At 43.2% G+C, this 26,906-nt stretch overlaps 1 protein-coding gene across 6 annotated transcripts in view; it reads right to left on the reverse strand.

Moving 5' to 3' along the window:
* LOC145357047 (protein phosphatase 1 regulatory subunit 12B-like) overlaps window positions 1–20,834 on the reverse strand; it is a 235,361-nt gene extending 214,527 nt beyond the window's left edge. For all 6 annotated transcript variants that reach the window (XR_013889240.1, XM_080210108.1, XM_080210109.1 and 3 more), the window contains exon 1: window positions 20,707–20,834. Coding sequence is in view for 5 of the 6 variants with exons in the window: in XM_080210108.1 (XP_080066234.1) it covers window positions 20,707–20,813 (107 nt within the window). In the remaining variant the exon portion in view is untranslated. The remainder of the gene's footprint in view (window positions 1–20,706) is intronic.
* Between the last annotated feature and the right edge of the window lie 6,072 nt (window positions 20,835–26,906).

Below are 26,906 nucleotides of genomic sequence, written 5' to 3' on the forward strand. Positions count from 1 at the left end.
TTTGGGACACCATATTTAAAAGGTACTCTGCTCTGCATTAAAAAAAAGCTCCTCCCACGACAAAGTCTTAAATTAGAATGGCTTAGTAGTACCGCTGGGACTCAACCAGCTTGGTCCATAAAAGCTCCTCGAAAGGGTCTGCAGCAAGTGGCAAGAGAACCAAAAGAGAAAAACACACATTTACCTCATCCTCGCCAATCTATCAGCTGCAGATGCACCTGTCCATGACAGTATCAGTAAGAGTGACCATGCACAATCCTTGTTCACATCAAAGATGCACTGTTGTGTAGCACCACCACCTTGGTAAATGGGATCAATTTCAAACAGATTAGCAACTCAAGACTCTAGATGGAAGACACTGGGGGCCATTATTAGAGTTGTACTCAACCATAATCTGCAAACCAGTCCACCATTATCACCAAGCTAAGTTTAAGAAGTGCTTCAATAAGAAGTGCAGCAGAGCATGCCAGGATTGCTAAAAATGAGGTGTCAACCTTATGAAGTACAACACAGAGTTAGTTGCATGCCAAACAGCACAAGCAGCAAGCGATTGACAGAGCTGACTAATTCTGCAACCAAGGGACCAGATCTAAGCTTTGCAGCCCTGCCACATCCAGTCATGAATGACAGTGGACAATTATACTCACTGGAGGAGGTGGCTCCACAAATATCCCCATCTTCAACGATGAGAGAGCTCAGCACCTCAGTGAAAAAAAACTAAAGCTTTGGCATTTGCAACAATCTTCAGCCAATTTGATTCTCTCCGCATATCAAGAAACGTGGATACTGCAAAGGCCCTAACAATATTTCGGCAAAAGTCCTGAAGGCTTGTGCTCCAGAACCTGCCCTGACCCCAGCCAACATTCAACAACAACTGTAACTCCACAGATACCCATCCCCTGGAATTGAACTGGACTAGACGTAAAAATACACGTGGCCATAAGAGGTGGTCAGAGGCTTGAACACCTGCAGCCAATTACTCAGCTCCCAACCCCATAAAGCCTGTCCACTACCTACAAGGCACAAGCAAGGAGTGTGATGAAATACTTTCAACTTGCCTGGATAAGCGCAGCTCTAACACTGAAGCAGCTCACCAACATTCCAGATAAAGCAAACCACTTGACTGGCATCCCTTTCACAAACATAGAACATAGAACATTACAGCGCAGAACGGGCCCTTCGGCCCACGATGTTGCGCCGACCAGTTACAAAAACAATGACCCACTAGCCTATACCAATCCCTTTTCGTCCATAAACCTATCCAGAGATCTCTTAAACGCCCCCAAACTAGGCGCATTTACAACTGCAGCAGGCAGGGCATTCCAATCCCTCACCACCCTCTGGGTAAAGAACTTACCCCTGACATCCGTCCTATAACTACCACCCCTTAATTTAAAGCCATGCCCCCTCGTGCTAGCTTTCTCCATCCGAGGAAAAAGGCTATCACTATCCACCCTATCTAAACCTCTAATCATCTTATATGTTTCAATAAGATCCCCTCTTAGCCGCCTTCTTTCCAACGAAAACAACCCTAAATCCCTCAGTCTCCCCTCATAGGACCTCCCCACCATACCAGGCAACATCCTAGTAAACCTCCTCTGCACCCTCTCCAAAGCCTCCACATCCTTCTTGTAATGTGGGGACCAGAACTGCACACAGTACTCCAAGTGCGGCCGCACCAGAGTAGTGTACAGTTGCAACATGACGCTGCGACTCCTAAATTCAATCCCCCTACCAATAAACGCCAAGACACCGTACGCCTTCTTAACAACCTTATCTACTTGATTCCCAACTTTCAGGGATCTATGTACACATACACCTAGATCCCTCTGTTCATCCACACTATTCAAAGTCCTCCCGTTAGCCCTATACTCGACACATCTGTTGCTCCTACCAAAGTGAATTACCTCACACTTCTCCGCATTAAATTCCATCTGCCACCTCTCGGCCCAGCTCTGCAACCTATCTAAGTCTCCCTGCAGACTATGACACCCTTCCTCACAATCTACCACACCTCCGACTTTGGTGTCATCAGCAAATTTACTAATCCACCCAACTATACCCTCATCCAGATCATTAATAAAGATTACAAACATTCACTACCACCACAAGTAGCAGCAGCTACAAATGCACTTCAGGAACTCATCAAGGCCCCTGAAACAGCACCTTCCAAACCCACAACCTGTACCATTTAGGAGACCAACATCAAAAACACATGGGAACCTCCACCTAGAAGTCACCCTCCATGCCACTCCCCATCCTGACTTGGCAATACATCGCTGTTATTTCACTGTCACTGAGTAAAAATCTTAGAATTTCCTCTCCAACTGCTCTCTGGGTGGACCACTGTGGCTCAAGGCTCATCATCACCTTTTCAAGGACAATTAGGGATGGGCAATAAATGCTGGCCTGGCCCAGACTGCTTTTCTTATTATGGATACATGTCCTGGACTTGGGTAAAGGAACTTCAATTACAAAGCTTGCTAGTGCCACAAAACCTAGTGAACTAGGTAGTAATGGACAGACTAGTGAAATGAGAATGCATATGACAAATACAATTTCACATAGGTAACTGTGAAGTAATTGTAAGGATACAATATATTTGAAAATATTCATTAAGAGTGGTATGCATATTCATTAATCCTTGAAGTTGGCACATCCAGTAAGAAAGCTTATGGCTTTCTTCAGATTGTAAATAGAGACAATGAAAACAAAAACAAGGAAGACATGCAATGTCTTTACAAATCAAGTCAGGCCTCAGAGTAGCATGGATACTTCTGGGCATTACACTTTAGAAAGAATATCTTGGTCAGAACACATTTATCAGGGTGATCATTTGAATATCCTCATCCTGGTTATATGAAGCAGCCGGAATGGTTCTGGTTAGAGCAGAGAAGAGGGAAAAGTTATTAGACGCATGGTTGTAAAACCCAAATAGTTAGCTTGTTCAAGTCTTTTTCCACTTCTGCATCTCCCGTGTATGCGCTGGTCAGGAAGCGGCCACACATGCAGTTTGTCTTGTTTACATTCTCTAGGCTGATAATCAGGTGACCTGAAGAGAAACGCCATTCGAGAGTAGTTATCCCAGAGGGCAGGGTACGGGAAGAGGAAAATTTAACTGGATTGATTAGTGACTGATTGAAAGATTAGTGGATTTGCGGATATGATGAGGACCATCAGAGGATACAGCAGGATATAGATCAGTTGGAGACTTGGGCGCAGAGATGGCAGATGGAGTTTAATCCAACCAAATGTGAGGTAATGCATTTTGGAAGGTCTAATACAGATAGGAAATATACATTAAATGGCAGAACCCTTAAGAGTATTGATAGGCAAAGGGATTTAACTGCACAAATACACAGGTCATTGAAAGTGGCAACGCAGGTAGAGAAGGTAGTCAAGAAGGCATACAGCATGCTTGCTTTCATCAGCCGGGATACTGAGTTTAAAAACTGGCAAGTCATGTTGCAGCTTGATAGGACCTTAGTTAAGCCGCACTTGGAATATAGTGTTCAATTCTGGTCACCACACTACCAGAAGGATTTGGAGGCTTTGGAGAGGGTACAGAAAATATTTACCAGGATGTTGCCTGGTATGGAGGGCATTAGCTATGAGGAGAGGGTGGAGAAACTTGGTTAGTTCTCACTGGACTGACAGAGATTGAAGGGAGACCTGATAGAAGTCTACAAGATTATGAGAGGCATGGACTGAGTGGATAGTCAGAAGCTTTTTCCCAGGATGGAAGAGTCAATTACTAGGGGGCACAGGTTTAAGGAAAGAGGGACAAGGTTTAAAGGAGATGTACAAGCTGGATTTTTTACATAGAAAGTAGTGGGTGTCTGGAACTCGTTGCTGGGAGAGGGAGTGGAAGCAGATATGGTAGTGACTTTTAAGGTACGTTTTGACAAGTACCTGAATAGGATGGGAATAGAGGGATATGGTCCCTGGAACGGTAGGGGATTTTAGTTAAGTCGGGCAGCATGGTCGGTGCAGGCTTGGAGTGCCGAAGGGCCTGTTCCTGTGCTGTAATTTTCTGATATTTGAGAGGTTGGACAAGCGAGACTTGCCAGCTATTGGAGTTTAGAAGAGCAACAGGCAAATCAATTCAAACCTCTAAAATGCTGAGGGCTACTGACAAGGTAGATGTGAAGATGTTTCCTCATGCAGGAAAATCCAGAACTGGGAGGTCACTGTTTGAAATTAAATAGATTGTTCATTTAAGACAGGTGAGGAAAATCGTTTTCTTCAGAGGACCATGAGTCTTTGTAACTCCTCCTCAAAAAGCAGTGGAAGCAGAGTCTTTGAATATTTTTAAAACACAGCTTAATAGATTGTTGAGAAGCAAGGGGGTGAAAGGTTATCAGGAATAGACAGGAATGTGAAATTGAGATTAGAATCAGATCTTATTGAATGGCAGAGCAGGCTGAGGGGTTTACTCCTAATTCTTCTGTTCATATGTAAACAGGGAAGTGGGGCAGAACCCAGCCCCCAGCTAAGAGATCAGAAACAATCTTGTTGAGAAAAAGGAGAAAAACATGCTGTGAAATAAAGAGAACTGCAGAAAGCTTGAAGCAAATGTCCTCAAGGAAAGCCCAGAAAATCAGAAGAGGCAGCCTACAGCTTGATGACTCCTTACTGCAGGTTTTTTTGGAGCAGTGGGGTTCTGCTCGTCATAGCCAAAGTTCTGAAAGTGTGTTTAGCAGATAAAGCTCAAATTTATGGGGAAATCCAAGGGAAAGGAATTCCATGAGTTAAGACTGAAACCAAGGAGGTTGTCCTGTTTGAAGCCATCTGAGTGGAAGAGAATTGGAAGATTAGAAGAGAATGCAAAGGAAAGTACTGCAAAGGTGGAGATTGTAAATCTTTATGAGAAAGAATGTTTCAGTGAAAAGGGGTGGCTCAAGTTGTGACAAGCATCTGGGTGAGTTGTTGAATAATTCACAATCTTTGATCACATCTTTCATTTGTATTAGTGTGTGGCAGCCCACAGTTTGCCAACTGACTCATATGTACCGTATACTTACTTGTCCTGAATATTAAGAGTATAAAATAGACATCTTTCTGAATTTATATGCACCCGTACAGGGCTAGCTGGGTGTGAAAGAACAGCAAATACTTGAATTTTCTATTGGTACTGAAATCTTTCCAATTTTTTTGTCTGGTGTAATATTGTCCAGTTTTGCTGTTAAATGAATGTTTTATTTTGTGTTAAAAGTACATCAGCAGATTCCTGTAAATTTGTTTACTAACTTACTAAAGAAGGGAACCATCAAGCCAGCTTTCACTGTGGAATTTGACTTGTCCAGTATCAGCTGGGATTGCAACATTTTAGATTGAGCAAGTAGGAATAATTAACTCCCTCTGGGAATTGGGTTTATGACCAGAGCTTGGTCATGTGTGACCAAGTGTGCAAAATAATTGGAAAGTGCGAGCTGAGCGAACCCACTTCACTTTTGCTATTGAAGCATATAGGCTTTTGCCGATTCTGAAATTTACTTTGTTCTCCAACCACCAAGAATGATTTCTGGTCAAGCGCTCATCAATAATGATATCAATTGACTTCAAGTTAAACAGCAAGTACTACAAAGCTATCACTGGACAGTTTAAAAATAATTTTACACGTGTAGTAAAGATAGAGCATATATTGAGTTTTTTGATAAGCTACAGCATTATAAATGGTACTGTGAAGGCCCAGCTGCAAGCCACTTTCCTCAGTCTCAAGCACAAGTTTAAAATAAAGCAGCTTGCCCCTGCAGAGGCCTTGGCTATTTTAAACATAGTAGGAAGTAACTACCCCATTACAATCGATTTTACAAACAAATACAATTGCTCATGTCTTTTTTATTCACTGGATCAGTCCTGTGGTTATTATAAACATAATATCACAGGCTCATGGGAAAATTTGCAAAAATAACACTCTGATCTATCAAGATATTCCAAATACGTTGGTGTCAGCGCCTGCACCTTAAACCAAGGATGACGAGTGCTCAAGATTTCATTTATCTGTCATGGGTTTTCATATGACTGAACAGTTGATTCCAAACCCACATGTCTTTGGGCACATAGGGCAGGACATCCCATGAGTTGGTGGTATCTGGAATGTAGGATTTGTTTACTATTTTCTCCATGTTTGACACCATCCTGCATCAGTAAGATGCCGTGACTTGTGCTGCAGCTTGATGGACAGGTTACTGCCATTCTCAACAATTGGTAGCAATCTCCTCCCAGTCATTGAAGTCAGTGCCACTCCACTGACAATTTCAGAGTGTCTTTCAAGTTTTTTCTTTCAACTGCCTGGAACGGTGACCATTTGAGAGAACAAGACCTAGTGGGGGAAGCGGTTTATGGCCACCTGGGCACATAGGAGCTCAAGACGTAGGAGGTATAGGCCATTCGGCCCTTCAAGTCTGTTCCATCATTCAATAATATCATGGTTAAACTGGCTGTGCTCTCAACATGAATAAATTCAATGACACAACCTCCAATGCTTTCTGCAGAAGAGAACTCCATAGAGTAACAACCCTCAGAAAAAATTCTCCATATCTCTATCTTAAAAGGGAAACTCCTTATTCAAATAGTGGCCCCTAATTCTAGTTTCCCCCAAAAGAGAAAGCATCCTTCCAATATCCATCCTCTCATGCTCACCAGAACCTTGTACCTTTCAATAAAGTCTAGTCCACCGAATTTGGATTTTGTGGAGTTTTGCCTGAATGTTTGTGAAGCTGACTTTGAGGACATTAGCCTTTATTCAATGATCCTCCCAATGAATCCAGAAAATGCAGCACAGACATTGCTGAAGTCATTTCTCCAGTGCTGAAATTCAATCTAGATCTGCAGTGCAGTGACACTAACTGTTCTGAGCACTAGGCCTTTTGATGACTTTGGAGGTCTTTGTCAAACACTCGCCATCATAGCTTGCAGTAGCTGAACTAGCACAACTGACCCAGAGTTGAATCTCTTTATCAGTGGTGATACGCATGTGAAGTAAGTTTATCATATAGTTATAAATTGAAGGTAAAATCAACTATGCAAGTAAAACATTAGAATTCTAGTACTGACTTCAAAATGGATTCAATTTAGCAATTATCCAAACTACAGGCTGGTTTTTTTTCTAACTAAAATTAGAAGCAAGGCAATCTCAATCTCCAAATAAGCAAGATGCATTGCTTAACTATACTTCAGTATTTTGTTGTTAAGATGACCTATTTCTTGGCTTATACTGCTTTGCTAAAGTTTTCACATTCTTAAATTTCTCAAATGCAACGTGTAAAACAAAAAATGCAATACAGAAATATTAATGATATCTCACTGCGTTCCACTGAAGAATAACAGGCTATATAAATATAAGGACACCTTAAATGAAAAATATCACCAAGTAATGTAATCAGTGTAAAGATAATGTGATCAAGATATTGCTCTGTTCATACTATCAACCGAAAGAGCAAGACTTTTTTCAAAGATTCAGGTGTGTTCACAATTTGTGTACACCAACATTGACGTCTCCAATAACTAAAAAGTTAAAGTTTATTTATTAGTCACAAGTAAGGCTTACATTAACACTGCAATGAAGTCACTGTGAAATTCCCCTAGTCGCCACAGTCCAGTGCCTATTTGGTTCAATTCACCTAACCAGTACGTCTTTCAAAATGTGGGAAGAAACTGGATCACCCGGAGGAAACCCACGCAGACACGGGGAGAAGGTGCAAACTCCACACAGACAATGACCCAAGCCTGGAATCAAACCTGCATCCCTGGTGCTGTGAAGTAGCAGTGCTAACCACTGTGGTACCAGCCCCTATTCTGTAACCCACATACACTTACCCTGCTAATCCTCTGACTCTAGCATGGCCAATTAACCTAACCAGCACATTTTTGCACTGTGGAAGGAAACCTGAGCACCCAGAGAAAACCCATGCAGACACAGGGAGAATGTGCAAACTCCACACAGTCCCTGACACTGTCAGGCAGCAGTGCTACCCACTTCTTACTGCACATTTCCAGTGAGTTTTCTCTGGGTGCTCAGGTTTCCTTCCACAGTGCAAAAATGTGCCGGTTAGGTTAATTGACCATGCTAGTGTCAGAGGATTAGCAGGGCAAGTGCATGTGGGTTATGGAATAGGAGCTTCGGACAACAAAGATACAAACACTTGTGACAAGTTTGTTAAGCAGAACACACTAACACTTCATCCTAAATTACAATACATTTTCAGGCAGTTTAGATCATTTTCCACCTTTGTAAAATTCAGTACAAGCAATGTCACATTATCTCTAAAGAGATGTGTATACAACTGCCACAACTTAAGCATTCAGACTAAATTTAAAAATCAAAAGTGCAAAATCATCACTAAATACCAGCAGAGCTCCAGACTTTGGTTCTGGTCCACAAATGAGAGGTGACTAACATTCATGATTTACAGAGTGAGGAACTTGACAATGCATATATTTTTGATCTTGTGATGCCAACACAGAATTTGAGAGAGTCTGCTGAGGCAAGGCAAATATCAATGTCACTGGAACATCTCTTATTGTGAACTACATATCATCAGGTCTACAAGACAGCAAGATCATGAGGCACTGCATCACTTCCTGTACTGTATACTGTTTCATTATCACACAGTTAGAATAAACCTCTCATACTACAATACAATGGTCCAGCCAGAGGTATGACTTAATGCAAAGAGGCCTTTACTCCTCATGAAGCTGTACTGCTCAGAGGCCTTGTGATGCAGTGGCAGGTTGAAGTTCCATTTCAAAACTTGTGGTCATGGAACAGGCATTCATAACATGGCCAAGCATTTTGGTTACCAGCCTGCAAATTCTTCCGATATGCCAAATAGCAGGCAGTAAACATACTGCTGAAAGCAACAGCAAACCACAGCAGTAACCAGGGACCAATCCAATAGAAGTCCATGGCTGCCAATGCCCTCCTAAGGCATGATACCTGAATGAAGAGGATTTTTAAAAATTAGTTACATTTATTTAATTAATGACACACTTAATTATTGCTTGAAGGTTTTGTTCAGCACATTTGAAAATACTGGTTGCTATACATACAAGTCCACCTACATCATGCCCTGGAAGGGAAATCCGCTTTGCAAGTAAAATACTAGCACACCTTTATTTTCCAACTAAGTTCCTGGACCACAGATAGTCACTGGAGGTAATGTAATATTTACAAATAGCAAAAATAATGAACATAATAAAATAGATTACAAAATCAGGTCCAGTGCCATAATCCATCAACTCAGGACATAGAACATAGAACATTACAGCGCAGAACAGGCCCTTCAGCCCACGATGTTGCGCCGACCAGTTAAAAAACAATGACCCTCTAACCTAACCCAAACCCTTTCCATCCATAAACCTATCCATGGATCTCTTAAACGCCCCCAAACTAGGCGCATTTACAACTGCAGCAGGCAGGGCATTCCAATCCCTCACCACCCTCTGGGTAAAGAACCTACCCCTGACATCCGTCCTATAACTACCACCCCTTAATTTAAAGCTATGCCCCCTCGTGCTAGCTTTCTCCATCCGAGGAAAAAGGCTATCACTATCCACCCTATCTAAACCTCTAATCATCTTATATGTTTCAATAAGGTCCCCTCGTAGCCGCCTTCTTTCTAACGAAAACAACCTCAAATCCCTCAGTCTCTCCTCATAGGACCTCCCCTCCATACCAGGCAACATCCTGGTAAACCTCCTCTGCACCCTCCCCAAAGCCTCCACATCCTTCCTATAATGTGGGGACCAGAACTGCACACAATACTCCAAGTGCGGCCGCACCAGAGTCTTGTACAGTTGCAACATGACGCTGCAGCTCCTAAATTCAATCCCCCTACCAATAAAAGCCAAGACACCGTATGTCTTCCTAACAACCCTATCTACTTGATTCCCAACTTTCAGGGATCTACGTACACATACACCTAGATCCCTCTGTTCATCCACACTATTCAGAGTCCTACCGTTAGCCCTATACTCTACACATCTGTTATTCCTGCCAAAGTGAATTACCTCACACTTTTCCACATTAAACTCCATCCGCCACCTCTCGGCCCAGCTCTGCAACTTGTCCAAGTTCCCCTGTAAACTAAGACACCCTTCCTCGCTATCTACCACACCTCCGACTTTGGTGTCATCAGCAAATTTACTAATCCACCCAACTATACCCTCATCCAGATCATTAATAAAAATTACAAACAGCAGTGGCCCCAAAACAGATCCCTGAGGCATGCCACTCGTAACTGAACTCCATGACGAATACTTACCATCAACCACCACCCTCTGTCTCCTATCCGCCAGCCAATTCCTGATCCAATCACCTAAATCACCCTCAATCCCATACATCTGCATTTTCTGCAGAAGCCTTCCATGGTGAACCTTATCAAACGCCTTACTAAAGTCCATATATACTACGTCAACTGCCTTACTCCCATCCACCTCTTTGGTCACTTTCTCAAAAAACTCAATAAGGTTAGGAAGGCACGACCTACCCTCCACAAAACCATGCTGACTATCTCCAATCAATTCATTACTCTCCAAATAACTATAAATCCTATCCCTAATAATTTTTTCTAAAACCTTACCCACAACAGAAGTAAGACTCACCGGTCTATAATTCCCGGGGAAGTCTCTGTTCCCCTTCTTAAACAATGGGACAACATTCGCCATCCTCCAATCCTCCGGCACTATACCTGTGACCAACGACGACCTGAAGATCAGAGCCAGAGGCTCTGCAATCGCCTCTCTTGCCTCCCAGAGAATCCTAGGGTAAATCCCGTCTGGCCCAGGCGACTTATCTATTTTCAAACCCTCAAGAATATCTAGCACATCCTCCTTATCAACTGCAATACTGTCCAGTTTACAACCCTGTAACCCAGTTTTCTCCACAGCTACATTTATGTCCCCCTGCGTGAACACCGAAGAGAAATATTGGTTCAATGCCTCTCCAATCTCTTCCGGCTCCACACACAAATTCCCACTGCTGTCTCTAACTGGCCCCAATCTTGCCCTAACCAACTTTCTGTTCTGAACATATCTATAGAACGCCTTAGGATTCTCCTTAATCCTATCAGCTAAAGTCTTCTCATGTCCTCTTTTAGCCCTTCTTAACTCACTATTTAACTCCCTCCTAGCCAATCTAAAGCTTTCTAGTGCACTACCTGAGCCCTCAAGTCTCATCCGGACATAAGCCTCCTTTTTCTTTTTAACCAGCGACGGTTATTACTCAAAGTTTAATTAACAGTACAATGATGATTAAGCCCAAATATTGCTACACATGTATGTGGCTTACTACTCATCATAAATTAGCGTACCTGCTGGTTTATTAATAAAAAGTATTTACAAACGCACGTAAGCTATAATGATCCAAGCAACTAGACACTGCATAGGAAGGAGGTGTTGAAGCCCTGCATATCCCTGGTAAGGGGAAGTTGGTTATATAATGGCCAACAGAGGTTGGTGAGAAAGAGGCACAATTGCAGTTGATAGCCTGCATAATTATTATCTGTTTCTATTAAATGTATATAACCATTAAGAATTTTAGTCTGGAAGAACTGCAAAATCCTTTTGAATTACCAGTTCTTCCATTTGTGAGTATTGCTTAGAGAATTCAAATGAATACAAAAAATGGTATTTCCACAAATAAAAGAGAGAAAAACTTCCCTTAAATAAGGTAATTCACCCATCACAGATCACACAACACTGCAACTTAGGGAATTCGTAACAGTGCTGAAAATCCATTAATGTTACAACTTGAACCGGGGAGTGAAATATCAGAGAGCTATTTTAAAAACGACAAATAGATTACCACTCAATATTGTGTGACCCAGATAAAAGGATCAGGAAATGGACCCAAAGGCCTGTAATTATTCTGTGCCATGTATTCTGTTTTTATACACAGGGATGCTCTGCTGATTGGAGTCATATCTAGCATAAAAGGTTATGGTTGTGGTGGTTGAAGTCCAATCATCTCAGTTCCATGACATCACTGCAGTCTCTGAAGGTAGTGTTCGAAGCCCAACCATCTTCAGCTGCTTCATAAATGATCTTCTTTCCATCATATAGTCGGAAGTAGGGGTGTTCACAGATGATTGCACAACGTTTAGCACCATGTCTCTCCTCAGATACTAAAGCAGTCCATGCCCACTACAGCAAGGCCTGGACAACATCCAGGCTTGGGTTGACATGAGGCAACTAACATTTGTGCCACACAAATGCCAGGTAATGGCCATCTCCAACAAGACAGAAGCTAACTATCACCCCTCGGCGTTATCATCACTGAATTCTCCCACGATCAACCACCTGGGGATTACCATTGACCAGAAACTGAATTGGACTAATAATATAAATTCTATGGCTACAGGGCTAGGTCAGAAGTTACAAATTCTGCATCAAATAATTCACCCCCTGACTACCCCAAGTCCATCCACCATCCAAAAGGCACAAATCAAGAATGCAATGGGTTACTCTGCACTTGCCTAGGTGAGTGCAGCTCCAATAACACTGAAGAAGCTTGACACCATCCAGGACAAGCAGCCCTTTTGATTGGCACCACTTCCACAAACATTTTCTCCCTTTATGGCTCATACGTGTCTGTAGTGTGTACAATCTACAGGAAACACTGCAGGACCTCACCAAGGCTCTTTCAAAAACATTTTTCAAACCCATGACCACTACCATCTAGAAGTACACAAAGAGCAGATGCATGGGAACACCCTCACCTGAAAGTTCCCCTCCAAGTCATCCACCATCCTGACTTGGAAATGTGCTGCCATTCCTTCACTCTGAACTCCTGTAACTCCCTCCCTAACAGCACTTTGCTTGTACCCACACCTCAAAGGCTGCAGCAGTTCAAGACAGCAGCTCACCACCATCGTCTCAAAGGCAATAAATGCTGACCTAGCCAGCAGCACCCATATCTGCAAATGAATTTTTCAAAATTATATGTCAGAGCCATTTATTATCCAGAGTTTCTATCATTATGACAGTTAATGGAGATTTTCCTGTGATATGCAAATATTTCTGCTCATCATTGTACAAATCTACTACATGATTCGAGTCTCCAGACTATAAATTGTTATGAATCAGTACAAAATTCAGGCATAATGCTATTTTTTCTCATGGAAACTAAACAAAGAACAAAGAACAACCTAGCACGGGAAACAGGCCCTTCGGCCCAACAAGCCCGCGCCGCCATTTTAACAAAGCATTTTCCTACACCTACTTTGCCCCATGTGTATGCGAATGGTACCCCTATTGTAGCCAGATTCAGGGGAGAATAGTGTAGGGTCAATTTGGTACACCAATCAGCCTAAGAGCACATCTTTGGGGTGTGGGAGGAAACCGGAGTACCCGGAGGAAACCCACGCAACCACAGGGAGAATGCGCAAACTCCCACAGATGCTGGCCCAAATCCATGTATCTGATAGTCACTGAGCTGTTGTGGTGCCCATCTGCTGGTCCAGGTTTAAGCACACACAACAACACGAAGCACTAGGCCACTCTCAAAACATCCAAGAGCAGCCCATGCACGACCCACCGTGTGCATGCCCCTCGTTTGACAACAAGGTGGACCGACACACCTGTGGATTAAAAGAGACAAACATTGACATGTAGTATTACATTTCCAGTATCGTCCCGAGGCTCTGACCCTTTTTGAAACCGTCTTCTATAACCCTCCATCCCTGTTTCACTCATGTGCCTATCTAAGTAAACCTTAAACAAGTCCAGCGTGCCTGCCTCCACCACCTTACTTGGTAGCGCGTTCCATATTCCCATGACCCTCTGTGTGAAAAACCTTCTAGTATCCAAATTAAACTTCCCCCCCCTCACCCTTAGTTCGTGACCTCTCGTGATAGTTGTCTCCAATCGTGATAGTTGCCTGCCACTGTTGACTCTATCTATACCCTTCGTTATTTTATACACCTCTATCAGATCCCCCCTTAATCTCCATCTTTCTAAGGAGAAGAGCCCCAGTTTTCCCAATCTTTCCTCATAACCCAGTCCTTCCATACCAGGCAGCATACTGGTAAACCTCCTCTGCACTCTCTCCAGGGTCTCCACGTCCTTCCAGTAGTAAGGTGACCAGAACTGGATGCAGTACTCCACATGCAGTCTAACCAACGTTCTGTACAACTGAAGCATTAGACAACAGCTCTTATACTCTATACCACTTCTTATAAAGGCTAGCATTCCATAAGCTTTCTTTGCAAGCTTCTCCACCTGTGTTGCCACCTTCAGAGACTTGTGCACTTGCACTCCCAGGTCCCTCTGCATTTCTATACTCTTACTTGGTCTACCTTTTATCATGTAACTCCTCCCTGCATTATGCCTTCCAAAATGCATCACCTCACATTTGTCAGGATTAAATTCCATCTGCCATCTATCTGCCCAGTATACCAACCTATCTATGTCCTGCTGTGTCACATAAGAACATAAGAAATAGGAGCAGGAGTAGGCCATCTAGCCCTTCGAGCCTGCCCCGCCATTCAATAAGATCATGGCTGATCTGTTGTGGCTCAGTTCCACTTTCCCGCCCTCTCCCCATAACCCTTAATCCCCTTCCTCACTATCCGCCAATACCGCCATCTTGGTGTCATCTGCAAATTTGCTGATCACACCACGTACGCCCTCTTCCAAGTCATTTATATATATTACGAAGAGAAGAGGTCCCAGTATTGAGCCCTGCAGCACACCACTGGTGACAGACCTCCAGCCAGAAAAGGACCCTTCCACTACTACTCTCTGTCTCCTGTTGCCTAGCCAGTTTTCAATCCATCTAGCTACCTGTCCCTGTATTCCATGTGCCTTAACTTTTTCTACCAGCCTAGCGTGAGGGACTTTGTCAAATGCCTTACTAAAATCCATATAGATGACATCAACGGCTCGCCCATCGTCAACCGTTTTTGTCACCTCCTCAAAAAATTCTACCAGATTTGTAAGGCAAGACTTCCCCTGAACAAAGCCATGTTGCGTATCCCTAATCAGATCGCAACGCTCCAAATGCTTATACATCCTATCCCTAAGAATTTTTCCAACAGTTTTCCTACCACCGATGCCAAACTCACTAGTCTATAATTACCAGGGTTATCCCTACTGCCCTTTTTAAACAGCAGTACCATATTAGCTATCCTCCAGTCCTCTGGGACCTCACCTGTGTCCGAAGAATAGACAAAGATTTATGTCAGAGGCCCAGCAATTTCATCTTTCACCTCCCTAAGCAGCCTGGGATAAATACCATCAGGCCCCGGAGCTTTATCTGTTTTTATGATACCTAAAAACCCTAACGCTTCCTCCCCCGTAATGGATATTTCCTTCAACTGGTCTACAGCTCCCTCCAAGACATTACAAGACACCAAGCCCCTCTCCTTTGTGAATACCGACGCAAAGTATTCATTCAGGATCTCCCCCACTCCCTCAGACTCGATGCATAGCTCCCCTCCTTTGTCCCTAAGAGGACCAATTTTCCCTCTAACCACTCTCTTGTTCCTACTATAAGTGTAAAATGCCTTTGGATTTTCCTTAATCCTATCAGCCAAAGCCATTTCATGCCCCCTTTTCGCCCTTCTAACTCCCCTTTTAAGCTCCCTCCTGCTGTCTCTATATTCCTCCAGCGCTTTCTCCGTTCCCAGTTGTTTCGACCAAACGTATGCCTCTCTCTTCTTCCTAACCAAGTCCTCAATATCCCCTGTAATCCACGACTCTCTAATCCTGCCTTTCCCATCCTTCCTCTTTACCGGCACATGCCTTTCCTGCAACATTATCAGTTTGCCCTTGAAAGCCTCCCACTTGCCAACCGTGGACTTGCCTGCTAACAACTCCTCCCAAACAGTGTCCTTCAGCTCCTTCCTAATCCAGCTATAGCTCGCCTTCCCCCAGTTCAGCGCCCTCCCCTTCGGACGGAACTCATCCTTTTCCATTTTTATCCTGAAGTAGACAGACTTGTGGTCACTGTCAGCCACATGTTCGCCTACCGCAACCTCAACTGCCTGCCCCGGCTCATTACCCAACACTATATCCAGTATAGCCCCCTCCCTAGTCGGGCTCGTTACGCACTGCTCCAAGGACCCTTCCAGCACACATTTTACAAATTCCTCCCCATCCATACCCCATCTCTAGGCATCTTCCAATCCACTCCAGGAAGATTAAAGTCACTCACTACAACCAGCCTATTCTTTCTGCACCTATCTAAAATGTCTCTACAAATGCCTTCCTCCACTGCCCTTGGGCTGTTGGGTGGCCTGTGCTATGCTTGTTTGGGAAGTTTCAAAAATCTTTAAGATAGAACCACAAAAATCCTTAGAATAAGAACATAAGAAATAGGAGCAGGAGTAGGCCATCTAGCCCTTCGAGCCTGCCCCGCCATTCAATAAGATCATGGCTGATCTGTCGTGGCTCAGTTCCACATTCCCGCCCTCTCCCCATAACCCTTAATCCCCTCTCTTATCAAAAACCCATCAACCCGCGTCTTAAAAATATTTAGCGAGGTAGCCTCCAGGGCTATTCAGCCAGCCATGAGACTGATAGCATTCTACACAAGCACACAAGCAATTCAGCTACTCTCATTGCCCTGTAGCCTTGCAAGTATTTTCTGTACACAAATTTATTTCTGAAAACCACAAGTAAATTTGCCCCAACCACATTCTTATGCATGCATTCCAGATAATTTGCTCGTGGAAGTTTTCACATTGGCAAAATAATCAGAGACAATCACCTCAAATCTGTATTTGATTCTCAACCCTTCCATCAATGGGAATATTTAAAAAAAATACTGTCTAGAATGTTCATTTTTTAATACTATCGAAGCCTCTGCTTAAGGGAAAAAGCTCAGTTTCTCAAATCTATCACACAGCTGAAGTCTCCTCACCTTTGGAACTACTCTCATAAAACTTTGCTGTACACTGTCGAAAGCTTTCACATCAGTGTTTCCCAAGCTATATTTCAATACGACCTAATTTTACAACTTGAAAATTAACATGACCCCAGATGTCAATAATAAAAACAATAAAGTTCACGTTATAGATCAACAGATAATACATCATATAAAAATGTTATTTCATGTTCTTGCATGGGTTTTAGTCAAGTCCTCCAAAATTCCCCGGTGGCAGAGGGCTCAGTAGCGCCCCTTCACTTTCTTCTGGCAGAACAGTCACACATGACCCTCCTGCACACTGCCCCCTATAAAGATGGTAGTCACATGTGTCCTGCTGCTCTAATGAAATTGGCGGGACCAACAGCTTCTCATTCAGAGTTTGCAGCCTACCCAAGATGTTTGTGAAATCTCCCTTTACACACATCAGCCCTACCCCATATAAGAAATGATGCCGGAGTACGATCTTGGAGGGGGAACAAGTGACCCCATTCACTGTTTCTACAACCCCAGTAGAAGTTGTGACTCATGGTTTGGGGAAGTATTGCTACACGTACGTGTTTTTGGTGCTCAGAAAAGGCCACAATACACCAGTTGGTCTGGAACTATTATTTTATGAAGGTTTATCATTGCTTCCTTGTTTTGTACTCAAAGACTATATTTGAGGTCCAAGATCTTGAAATGCTTTTTTAACGACTTTTTCAAGCTGTCCTACGAACTTCAAGAATTTGTGCATATATCCCAGATCTCTCTGCTCATGCCAATTATATGTCAAACAGAGACCAGAGCCCTCCAATCACTTGACGAAGGGACAAACCCCAAAAGCTTGCCAGTTTACTATCAAATAAATCGGTTAGACTTAAACCTGGTGTTGTCAGACTTCTTACTGTGTTTACAGTCCAACGCTGGCATCTCCACATCGTTATTAAGGTTACAGAGGCAAAGGGCATTGAGCACAAAAAAGAAAGTTATTATTTTCAAAGAGGTTGATCATTTATTTATTGTTTGTCAGAAGAGTTATAAAGAAAATGTGCTGGGAAACTAGCTGTTGGTTAGGGAAGAGGAAGACATATGTGTGCTGCATTCTGCAAATAGATCCATAAATAAGAAGATTGTTTTCTAGCCTCCTACTTCAGCATCTAACTTTACTTTAGAATTGTACTCTTTAATTTATATTGCTTTGTCTCATTCTTCACACCAAAATGTATCACTTCACACTCATGTTCTAGATTTTATTCACCACGTGTTCACGCACCCCACCAGCCTGTCCATGTTCTCTGGAAGTCTATCACCAACAGCCTACTCACAAATCTTCCAAGTTCTGTGTCAGCCACAAATTTTGAAATCGTGTCCTGTACACCCCAAATCAAAGTCATTAATATATACCAAGAAAAGCAGTGAATGTAATATTGACCCCCAAAGGAACTGAAGGGAAAGTGTGCAACCATTCACTCTCCACTTTGTCACTTAGCCAAGGAGCAAGACCTTCATAAATTCGGAGTGAATTATGTGAAGAAATTAATTGTTGTGTATAACTTGTTTTCCCTTATCAGAACAGCTGACAATAAAAAAAAACCTTGTTTGGTTGTGGGCAGCTGTGTATGATGTAAAGAGGAGGCAGGTTCAGTACCACGAAGCCACTTATACCCATTTTAGCTTTGCACAGGCTATGGACACTATGATGTTTCTGAGCTCAACAAAGTTCCTGTTTCAATAGGCCTCTTGTGCCAAATATATTAGCTATTTCCAAATGCTTTACAAAATCCACAAATTCTTATGTTAATGAATGTGGAATATACATTAGCTTAGACAAGACTAAACTGAACAAGACAGGGGGGGAGCACAAATAAGCACTAACCTATGGCGGGCAAGGACAGAAATAACACACACTGCCCATCAGACTTAACCTTTTTAATTGAATTTTACTTAATACAAACATGCCTGGGGGGCAGGGAATTACATATATTGTTTTATTTCAGTATCTGAGGGAAAATATCAAGGATTAAATAGTAAATGGAGCTTATTTAACAGTTTCAACAATGGAACAATGTGAGAATTTCAATTACGATGACAGAAAGGAGTAAAGCCAAGATGATCAACAGACAAAGGAGAGAGGGGGGGGCAGCTAGAAAGGCAGCGAAAGCTAAAGTCTATTCTTATTAGCAGCAAGAAACCATCTTTAAAAGAAACTATCATTTCAAGAATAAAAATGCAGAAATGCTGCTGAAGATGTGATTTAGTCAGTGCACTGGACAAGATATGGAGTCTACGCATCAAGATTAAAATGGAGGGCCTGCTACAACAAAAGAATAGACAGAATTAGAATGAGGAGGTGGAAAGGGTAGCCATTATGAACAGAAGCAAAAAGGCATGGGTTAGTTGAAAGATTAGGGTGGGGTTAGCTCACAAAGCACCAAGTTAATGAAAACAATTAATTGTCAAGCTATTAACTGCAAGTCAGTGATGAGGAATCAGGCTAGAGCTGCACAAATAGAGCCATTTGAACGAAGAGGTGTGTACTTCCTCTTTCAAAGAACAACTCGTCTCTGTCTCACTCCCTTGTTGTTTCCTCACGTTCCCACATTTTTCTCTCCTTCAAATATTTATTCAATTTCTTTTGAAGGCTAACACTGAATCTGTATCCACCAACATACCATGGAGTACATTCCAAATTCTAACAACTTATAGCAATAAAAATTTCTCATATTATCTCTAGTTCTTTCGCCAATCTATTTCATCTTTTTATTGGCTCTTTGGCCCCTTACTTTACTTTATTGAAAGCCTTTGTTTTAAACACCTCTTTCTCTAACGGGAACACAATTAGAGTTTGATTCGATTGATTGTCAGGTAAGACCATATGACTGGGCACAGCTCGACTTTCACAAACTCAAAGCCTCTTAGGTCGTTTAGAGAGGGATCGCTTTCTCTGCATCTTTTACTGTCTTGGAGGTCTGGAGGCTCAAATCTGCAGAGAAATGTATTTCTTTCTCTAAGATTCTACTGTATGAGAATGGAGTTCTCTCTAGAAATTGCAGCATGAGAATTAGAAAACAGGTGTCTATCGGGATAACTCTCCAGGAGTGTCAAAAGGCTTGAAATCTAATACCCATGTAAGCATCTTTGGTTTCTGTGCTAACTGGTTCTAAAGAAGGGATGTATTCTATGGGAAATACTACTAAATTGGAACAATAGAGATAGCTAGCTGTTAAGAATACTTTGTCATGTTTAACTATTTTAATTGGTCAAAGTTATGCTAATTCTTTTTGTTATATTCTAACTGTGTTCTTAAATAAATTTAGTTTTGACAAAAGCTTCTCAGTGGATCATTTGATTCACATCTGGAGTGAAACACCTCATGTTTACCCTAATGCCAAAATCTAGTACAAAAGTTCGGGTCCAGGCTAACTTCAAAAAATACATTGAAGGTTCTGATGTGGTCCATAACATCACATCTCTAAGAAAATATTCAAGTCACTGGCACCAGCCTCACAGGCTTTGCAAGCTGGAGAAAGATGGATTAGAAATTATCTTTACAGTAATAGTTTATTCTAAACATTTCACAGTAATCGGTACTTCCATGATTTTACAGAACGAAAAAGCTCTTTTTGCACATGCAAAAAACTTAACATTCTATATGGCTGAACTCCAGAAAGAAAATTGAGATATTTCATGTTCTAACACAGGCCCACAGGCCAGATCCGGCCCGCAGCTGGCCATATCCGGATCAGAGCTTGGAGACTGCTGTTCTAACAGAAGCATTTGAAGCTCCGCCCCCCCCACCCCTGCCCCCAGTGGACAGACATGACTACAAAGCTACTCTATGCAGGTTCACTTACTCAGCTATATTTATATATCCACAGGATGCCACAGCATGCAGCGGGGTCCAACCCTCATTATCTGGCTGATTAGTGTCGGCACAGTGCTCCACCAGAAACTTCACCATTTCAAGGTTCTCATCAATGCAAGCCTGTAAAACATGAAAGAAATTTAGCTTCGCCATTGATTTGTTGCATATGGGTTGAGAAAATATAATGGGAATTATTTTTGTGGCAAAATAGGAACATTCAAACAACTTGTCAGAATAGGAAGTGGGTTCAAATCAAAAGAGAAATAAATGACATGAATAATGGCCACAAGGGAAAAAAAAATTAGACTGAAAATACAATTCAATAATAGGCACTTATATTTAAAATTCAACTTGTGTGTTCTAATATTTGCTGATTACTAAGGAGCCTGGCCAGAATAAAACTGAACTCTGTAAACTGTGGACACTGGCTAAATTAAGTTGAATATAATCTTGTATGGATTGATAGCCCAACATTTGTACTTTATTACACAAGTGCATTTAGCTAATAACAGAGCAGATCCTAAATAAAATATTCGAAATTAGTTATTTTTGATGACATTTCTCATTCATTAGCACAGTTTAAAGATAAAGCTATTTTACATGTTGAAGAAAGTTTGAACAAGATATTAAACTCTTGACCAGGTTTCAGGCAGATAATTAGTTTGATAGAAATTCTAGGAGCAGATCTGGTGAACAAAAGTATGATCTTTAAAACATGGCAAACTTTTCAGAAATGAGCAATAAAATGTACAACTGATCACCATCATCCGACATAAATAAGGATGATGTGACTGTAAACATTTAAAGACACAAACATTGCTTTCATCAATTCAGGATGACAGCTCTAAATTACAATTATAACACAGTTCTTCATCATCACATGTTCCACACCAGATAAAGAACAAAGAACAATACAGCACAGGAACAGGCCCTTTGGCCCTCCAAGCCTGCACCGCTCATGCGCCCAACTGGATCATTCGTTTGTATCCCTCTACTCCCAGTCTGTTCATGTGGCTACTTAGATAAGTCTTAAACGATCCCAGCATGTCCACCTCAACCACCTTGCTTGGCAGTGCCACTCCAGGTCCCCACCACCCTCTATGTCCCCCTGACGTCTGTGTTGAACCTTGCCCCCCTTACCTTGAACTTGTGACCCCTTGTGCTCGTCACCTCCAACCTGGGAAAAAGCTTCCCACTGTTCACCGTATCTATGCCCTTCAAAATTTTATAGGCCTCTATTAGGTCACCCCTCATCTTCCGTCTTTCCAGGGAGAACAACCCCAGTTTACCCAATCTCTCCGCATAGCTAAGACCTTCCATACCAGGCAACATCCTGGTAAACCTTTTTTGTACTCTTTCCAAAGCCTCCACGTCCTTCTGGTAGTGTGGCGAACAGAACTGGACGCAGTATTCCAAATGTGGCCGAACCAATGTTCTATATAACTGCAACATCATATGCCAACTTTCATACTCTATGCCCCATCCAATAAAGGCAAGCATGCTATATGCCTTCTACACCACCCTCTCCATCTGTGCTGCCACCTTTAAGGATCTGTGGACTTGCACACCCAAGTCCCTCTGTGTGTCTACACTCCTGATGGTTCTGCCATTTACTGTATAGCTCCCCCTTGCATTAGATCTACCGAAATGCATCACTTTGCATTTATCTGGATTAAATTCCATCTGCCATTTCTCCGCCCAATTTTCCAGCCTATTTGTATCCTGCTGTATTCTCTGATAATGTTCATCACTATCTGCAACTCCAGCAATCTTTGTGTCTTCCACAAACTTACTGATCACATCAGCTACATCTTCTGGATAGAGGACTGGTTGTCAAATAGGAGGAAGAGAGTGGGGGTCAACGGGTGCTATTCGGATTGGCGGATGGTGACTAGTGGAGTGCCCCAGGGGTCGGTGCCAGGGCCTCAGCTTTTTACCATTTATATAGATGAGCTGGAGGAGGGAACCGAGTGTAGGGTGTCGAAATTTGCTGATGACACCAAGATTGGGGGAACGGCAAATTGTGCGGAGGGTGTGGAGAGTCTGCAGAAGGATCTAGATAGGCTGGGCGAATGGGCCAGGAAATGGCAAATGGAATTTAATGTTGGCAAGTGTGAGGTGGTCCACTTTGGTAGGAAGAATGGTAGGAAGGACTATTACTTACGGGGCGAAAAACTGCAGCAGGCGACGGTGCAGAAGGACCTCGGGGTCCTTGTGCATGAGTCGCAAAAACCCAGCTTGCAGGTGCAGCAGGTGGTCAGGAAGGCAAATGGGATGCTGGCCTTCATAGCGAGGGGGATTGAATATAAAAGTAGGGAGGTCTTGCTGCAGCTGTATAGGGCACTGGTGAGGCCGCAGCTGGAGTACTGTGTGCAGTTTTGGGCGCCGCACCTGCGCAAGGATATTTTGGCCTTGGAGTGCAGAGGAGGTTTACTAGGCTGATACCGGAGTTGAGGGGGTTGAGCTATGAGGAGAGGCTGAATAAACTAGGCTTGTACTCGTTGGAGTTTAGAAGAATGAGGGGAGATCTCATTGAGACGTATAAGATGATGAATGGGATGGATAGGATAGAGGTGGAGAGACTCTTCCCGCTCAAAAAAGACAGTAGGACTAGGGGGCACAGCCTCAAGTTAAAGGGGGGGGCGGTTTAGAACTGAGTTGAGGAGGAACTTCTTCACTCAAAGGGTGGTGAATCTGCCCGTTGAAGTGGTGGAGGCTGCCTCGCTAAATATTTTTAAGACGCGGGTTGATGGGTTTTTGATAAGAGAGGGGATTAAGGGTTATGGGGAGAGGGCGGCAAAGTGGAACTGAGCCACGACCAATCAGCCATGATCTTATTGAATGGCGGGGCAGGCTCGAAGGGCTAGATGGCCTACTCCTGCTCCTATTTCTTATGTTATGTTCTTCCAAATCATTTATACATATCACAAACAGCAAAGGTCCCAGTACAGAGCCCAGCGGAACACAGTCACAGACCTCCAACCGGAAAAAGATCCCTCCACTGCTACCCTCTGTCTTCTATGGCCAAGCCACCCATCTAGCTAGCTCACCTTTTATCCCGTGAGATTTAACCTTTTGCACTAGCCTGTCATGAGGGACCTTGTCAAACACTTTACTAAAATCCATATAGACGACATAAGAACATAAGAAATAGGAGCAGGAGTAGGCCATCTAGCCCTTCGAGCCTGCCCCGCCATTCAACAAGATCATGGCTGATCTGTCATGGCTCAGTTCCACATTCCCGCCCTCTCCCCATAACCCTTAATCCCCTCGCTTATCAAAAACCCATCAACCCCCGTCTTAAAAATATTTAGCGAGGCAGCCTCCACCACTTCAACGGGCAGAGAATTCCAGAGATTCACCACCCTTTGAGTGAAGAAGTTCCTTCTCAACTCCATTCTAAACCGCCCCCCCTTTATCTTGAGGCTGTGCCCCCTAGTCCTACTGTCCTTTCTGAGCAGGAAGAGTCTCTCCACCTCTATCCTATCCACCCCATTCATCATCTTATACGTCTCAATGAGATCTCCCCTCATTCTTCTAAACTCTAACGATTACAAACCTAGTTTATTCAGCCTCTCCTCATAGCTCAACCCCCTCAACTCCAGTATCAGCCTAGTAAACCTCCTCTGCACTCCCTCCAAGGCCAAAATATCCTTGCGTAAGTACGGCGACCAAAACTGCACACAGTACTCCAGCTGCGGCCTCACCAATGCCCTACACAGCTGCAGCAAGACCTCCCTACTTTTATATTCAATCCCCCTCGCTATGAAGGCCAGCATCCCATTAGCCTTCCTGACCATCTGCTGCACCTGCAGGCTGGGTTTTTGCGACTCATGCACAAGGACCTCTGCACCGTCACCTGCTGCAGTTTTTCGCCACGTAAGTAATAGTCCTTCCTACCAAAGTGGACCACCTCGCACTTGCCAACATTAAATTCCATTTGCCAGTTCCTGGCCCATTCGCCCAGCCTATCTAGATCCTTCTGCAGACTCTCCACACCCTCCGCGCAATTTGCCATTCCACCAATCTTGGTGTCATCAGCAAATTTCGACGCCATACACTCAGTTCCCTCCTCCAGATCATCTATATAAATGATAAATAGCTGAGGCCCCAGCACCGACCCCTGGGGCACTCCACTAGTCATCAACCGCCAATCTGAATAGCACCCATTAACCCCCACTCTCTGCCTCCTATTTGACAACCAATTCTCTATCCACGCTAACACCCTACCCCCAACTCCATGTCCCCTGACCTTCTGCAATAACCTCTTGTGAGGTACCTTGTCAAACGCCTTCTGAAAATCAAGAAAGACCACATCCACCGGCTCTCCTCTATCCACCGCCCTAGACACATCCTCATAGAACTCCAATAAATTTGTCAGACATGACTTCCCCTTAACGAAACCGTGCTGCGTCTGCTCTATCAAGCAATTCCCCTCAAGATGCCTCGCTATTTCCTCCTTGATGACGGATTCTAACATTTTACCTACAACAGACGTTAAACTAACCAGCCTATAATTCCCTGCCTTTTGCCTGCCACCCTTCTTAAACAATGATGTTCCATGGACATCCATGGCCCTTCCCTCATCAATCGTTTTTGTCACCTCCTCAAAAAGCTCAACCAAATTTGTGAGGCATGACCTCCCTCGTACAAAACCATGCTGTCTATCGCTAATGAGATTATTCAATTCTAAATGTGCATATATCCTATCTCTCATAATCTTCTCCAACAATTTCCCTACCACGGACATCAAACTCACCAGCCTATAATTACCCAGGTTTCCGTAAATGTCTAAGTTTTGCATGTTTATTGACGTCTTTTCTTTTACTTCACAGGTCATTCGGTCCGCCTTGTTGTCCAACAAGGGGCATACACACAGCGGGTTGTGAGAGGGCTGCTCTTGGATGTTGTTTCAAGAGTTGCCTAGTGCTTCACGTCATTATTGTACGCTTAAACTGGACCAGCTAACGGGCAACATGACAGCTCAGTGACTATCACTGTTTGCTGTGCAGATACATGGATTTGGGCCGGTGTCTGCGGGAGTTTGCACGTCCTCCCCGTGATTGCGTGGGTTTTCTCCGGGTGCTCCAGTTTCCTCCCACATCCCATAAACGTGCTCTTCAGCTGATTGGTGTAACAAATTGTAACTCAATTAGTCATCCCTCAATCTTCCCCAATTGGCGTAGACAAAGGTCAAAGGTCAAAGGGCACTCAATGTTAAAATGGCGGACCAGGCTCGTTGGGCTGAAGGGCCTGTTTCCTGTGCTGTATTGTTCTTTGTGTTACTCTTGCTACCCTTCTTAAATAACGGGACCACATTTGCTATCCTCCAATCCTCAAGGACCTAACCTGTGTCCAGTAAAGAGATAAAGTTTTCTGTTAGAGGCCCAGCAATTTCATCTCTCATCTCCCTGAGCAGTCTAGGATAGATGCCATCAGGCCCTGGGGATTTGTCTGTCTTAATGTTTCCTAAAAAACCTAACACTTCTTCCCTTGTAATTGAGACTTTTTTGTAACGGGTCAACACATCCCTCTGAGACACCACCAGTCAACATGTCCCTCTCCTTTGTGAATACTGATGTAAAGTGTTCGTTTAGGATCTCACCTACTTCCTTTGGTTCTAAGCATAATTCCCCTCCTTTATCCCTGAGAGGTCTGATTCTTTCCCTGACAACCTTCTTGTTCCTAACATATGTATAAAATGCCTTAGGATTCTCCTTAATCCTGTCCGCCAAGGACATTTTGTGACCCCTTTTTGCCCTTCTAGCTTCCTGTTTGAGTTCTTTTCTCCTTTCTCTGTATTCTTCCAGTGCTCCATCTGTTGTTAGCTGCCTGGACCTTACGTATGTCTCTTTTTTTTTATTAGACCCACAATTTCACTGGTTATCCACGGCTCTTGAATCCTATCTTTCCTATCCTTCCTTTTTATAGGCACACACCTGTCCTGCAGCCCTATCAACTGCTCTTTAAAAGACTCCCACATGCCAGTTGTGGGCTTACCCTCGAACAGCCTCTCCCAATCAACAGCTACCAAATCCTGCCTAATCCGGCTGTAGATAGCCTTCCCCCAATTCAGCACCTTACCCATAGGACAACACTCATCTTTTTCCATTACTATCCTAAAGTTTACAGAATTGTGGTCACTATTTGCCACATGTTCCCCTACTGAAACTTTGATGACCTGACCGG

This window comes from Carcharhinus amblyrhynchos, chromosome 22, assembly GCF_965287045.1.
Source record: "Carcharhinus amblyrhynchos chromosome 22, sCarAmb.v2.hapA, whole genome shotgun sequence".
Taxonomy (NCBI): Eukaryota; Metazoa; Chordata; class Chondrichthyes; order Carcharhiniformes; family Carcharhinidae; genus Carcharhinus; species Carcharhinus amblyrhynchos.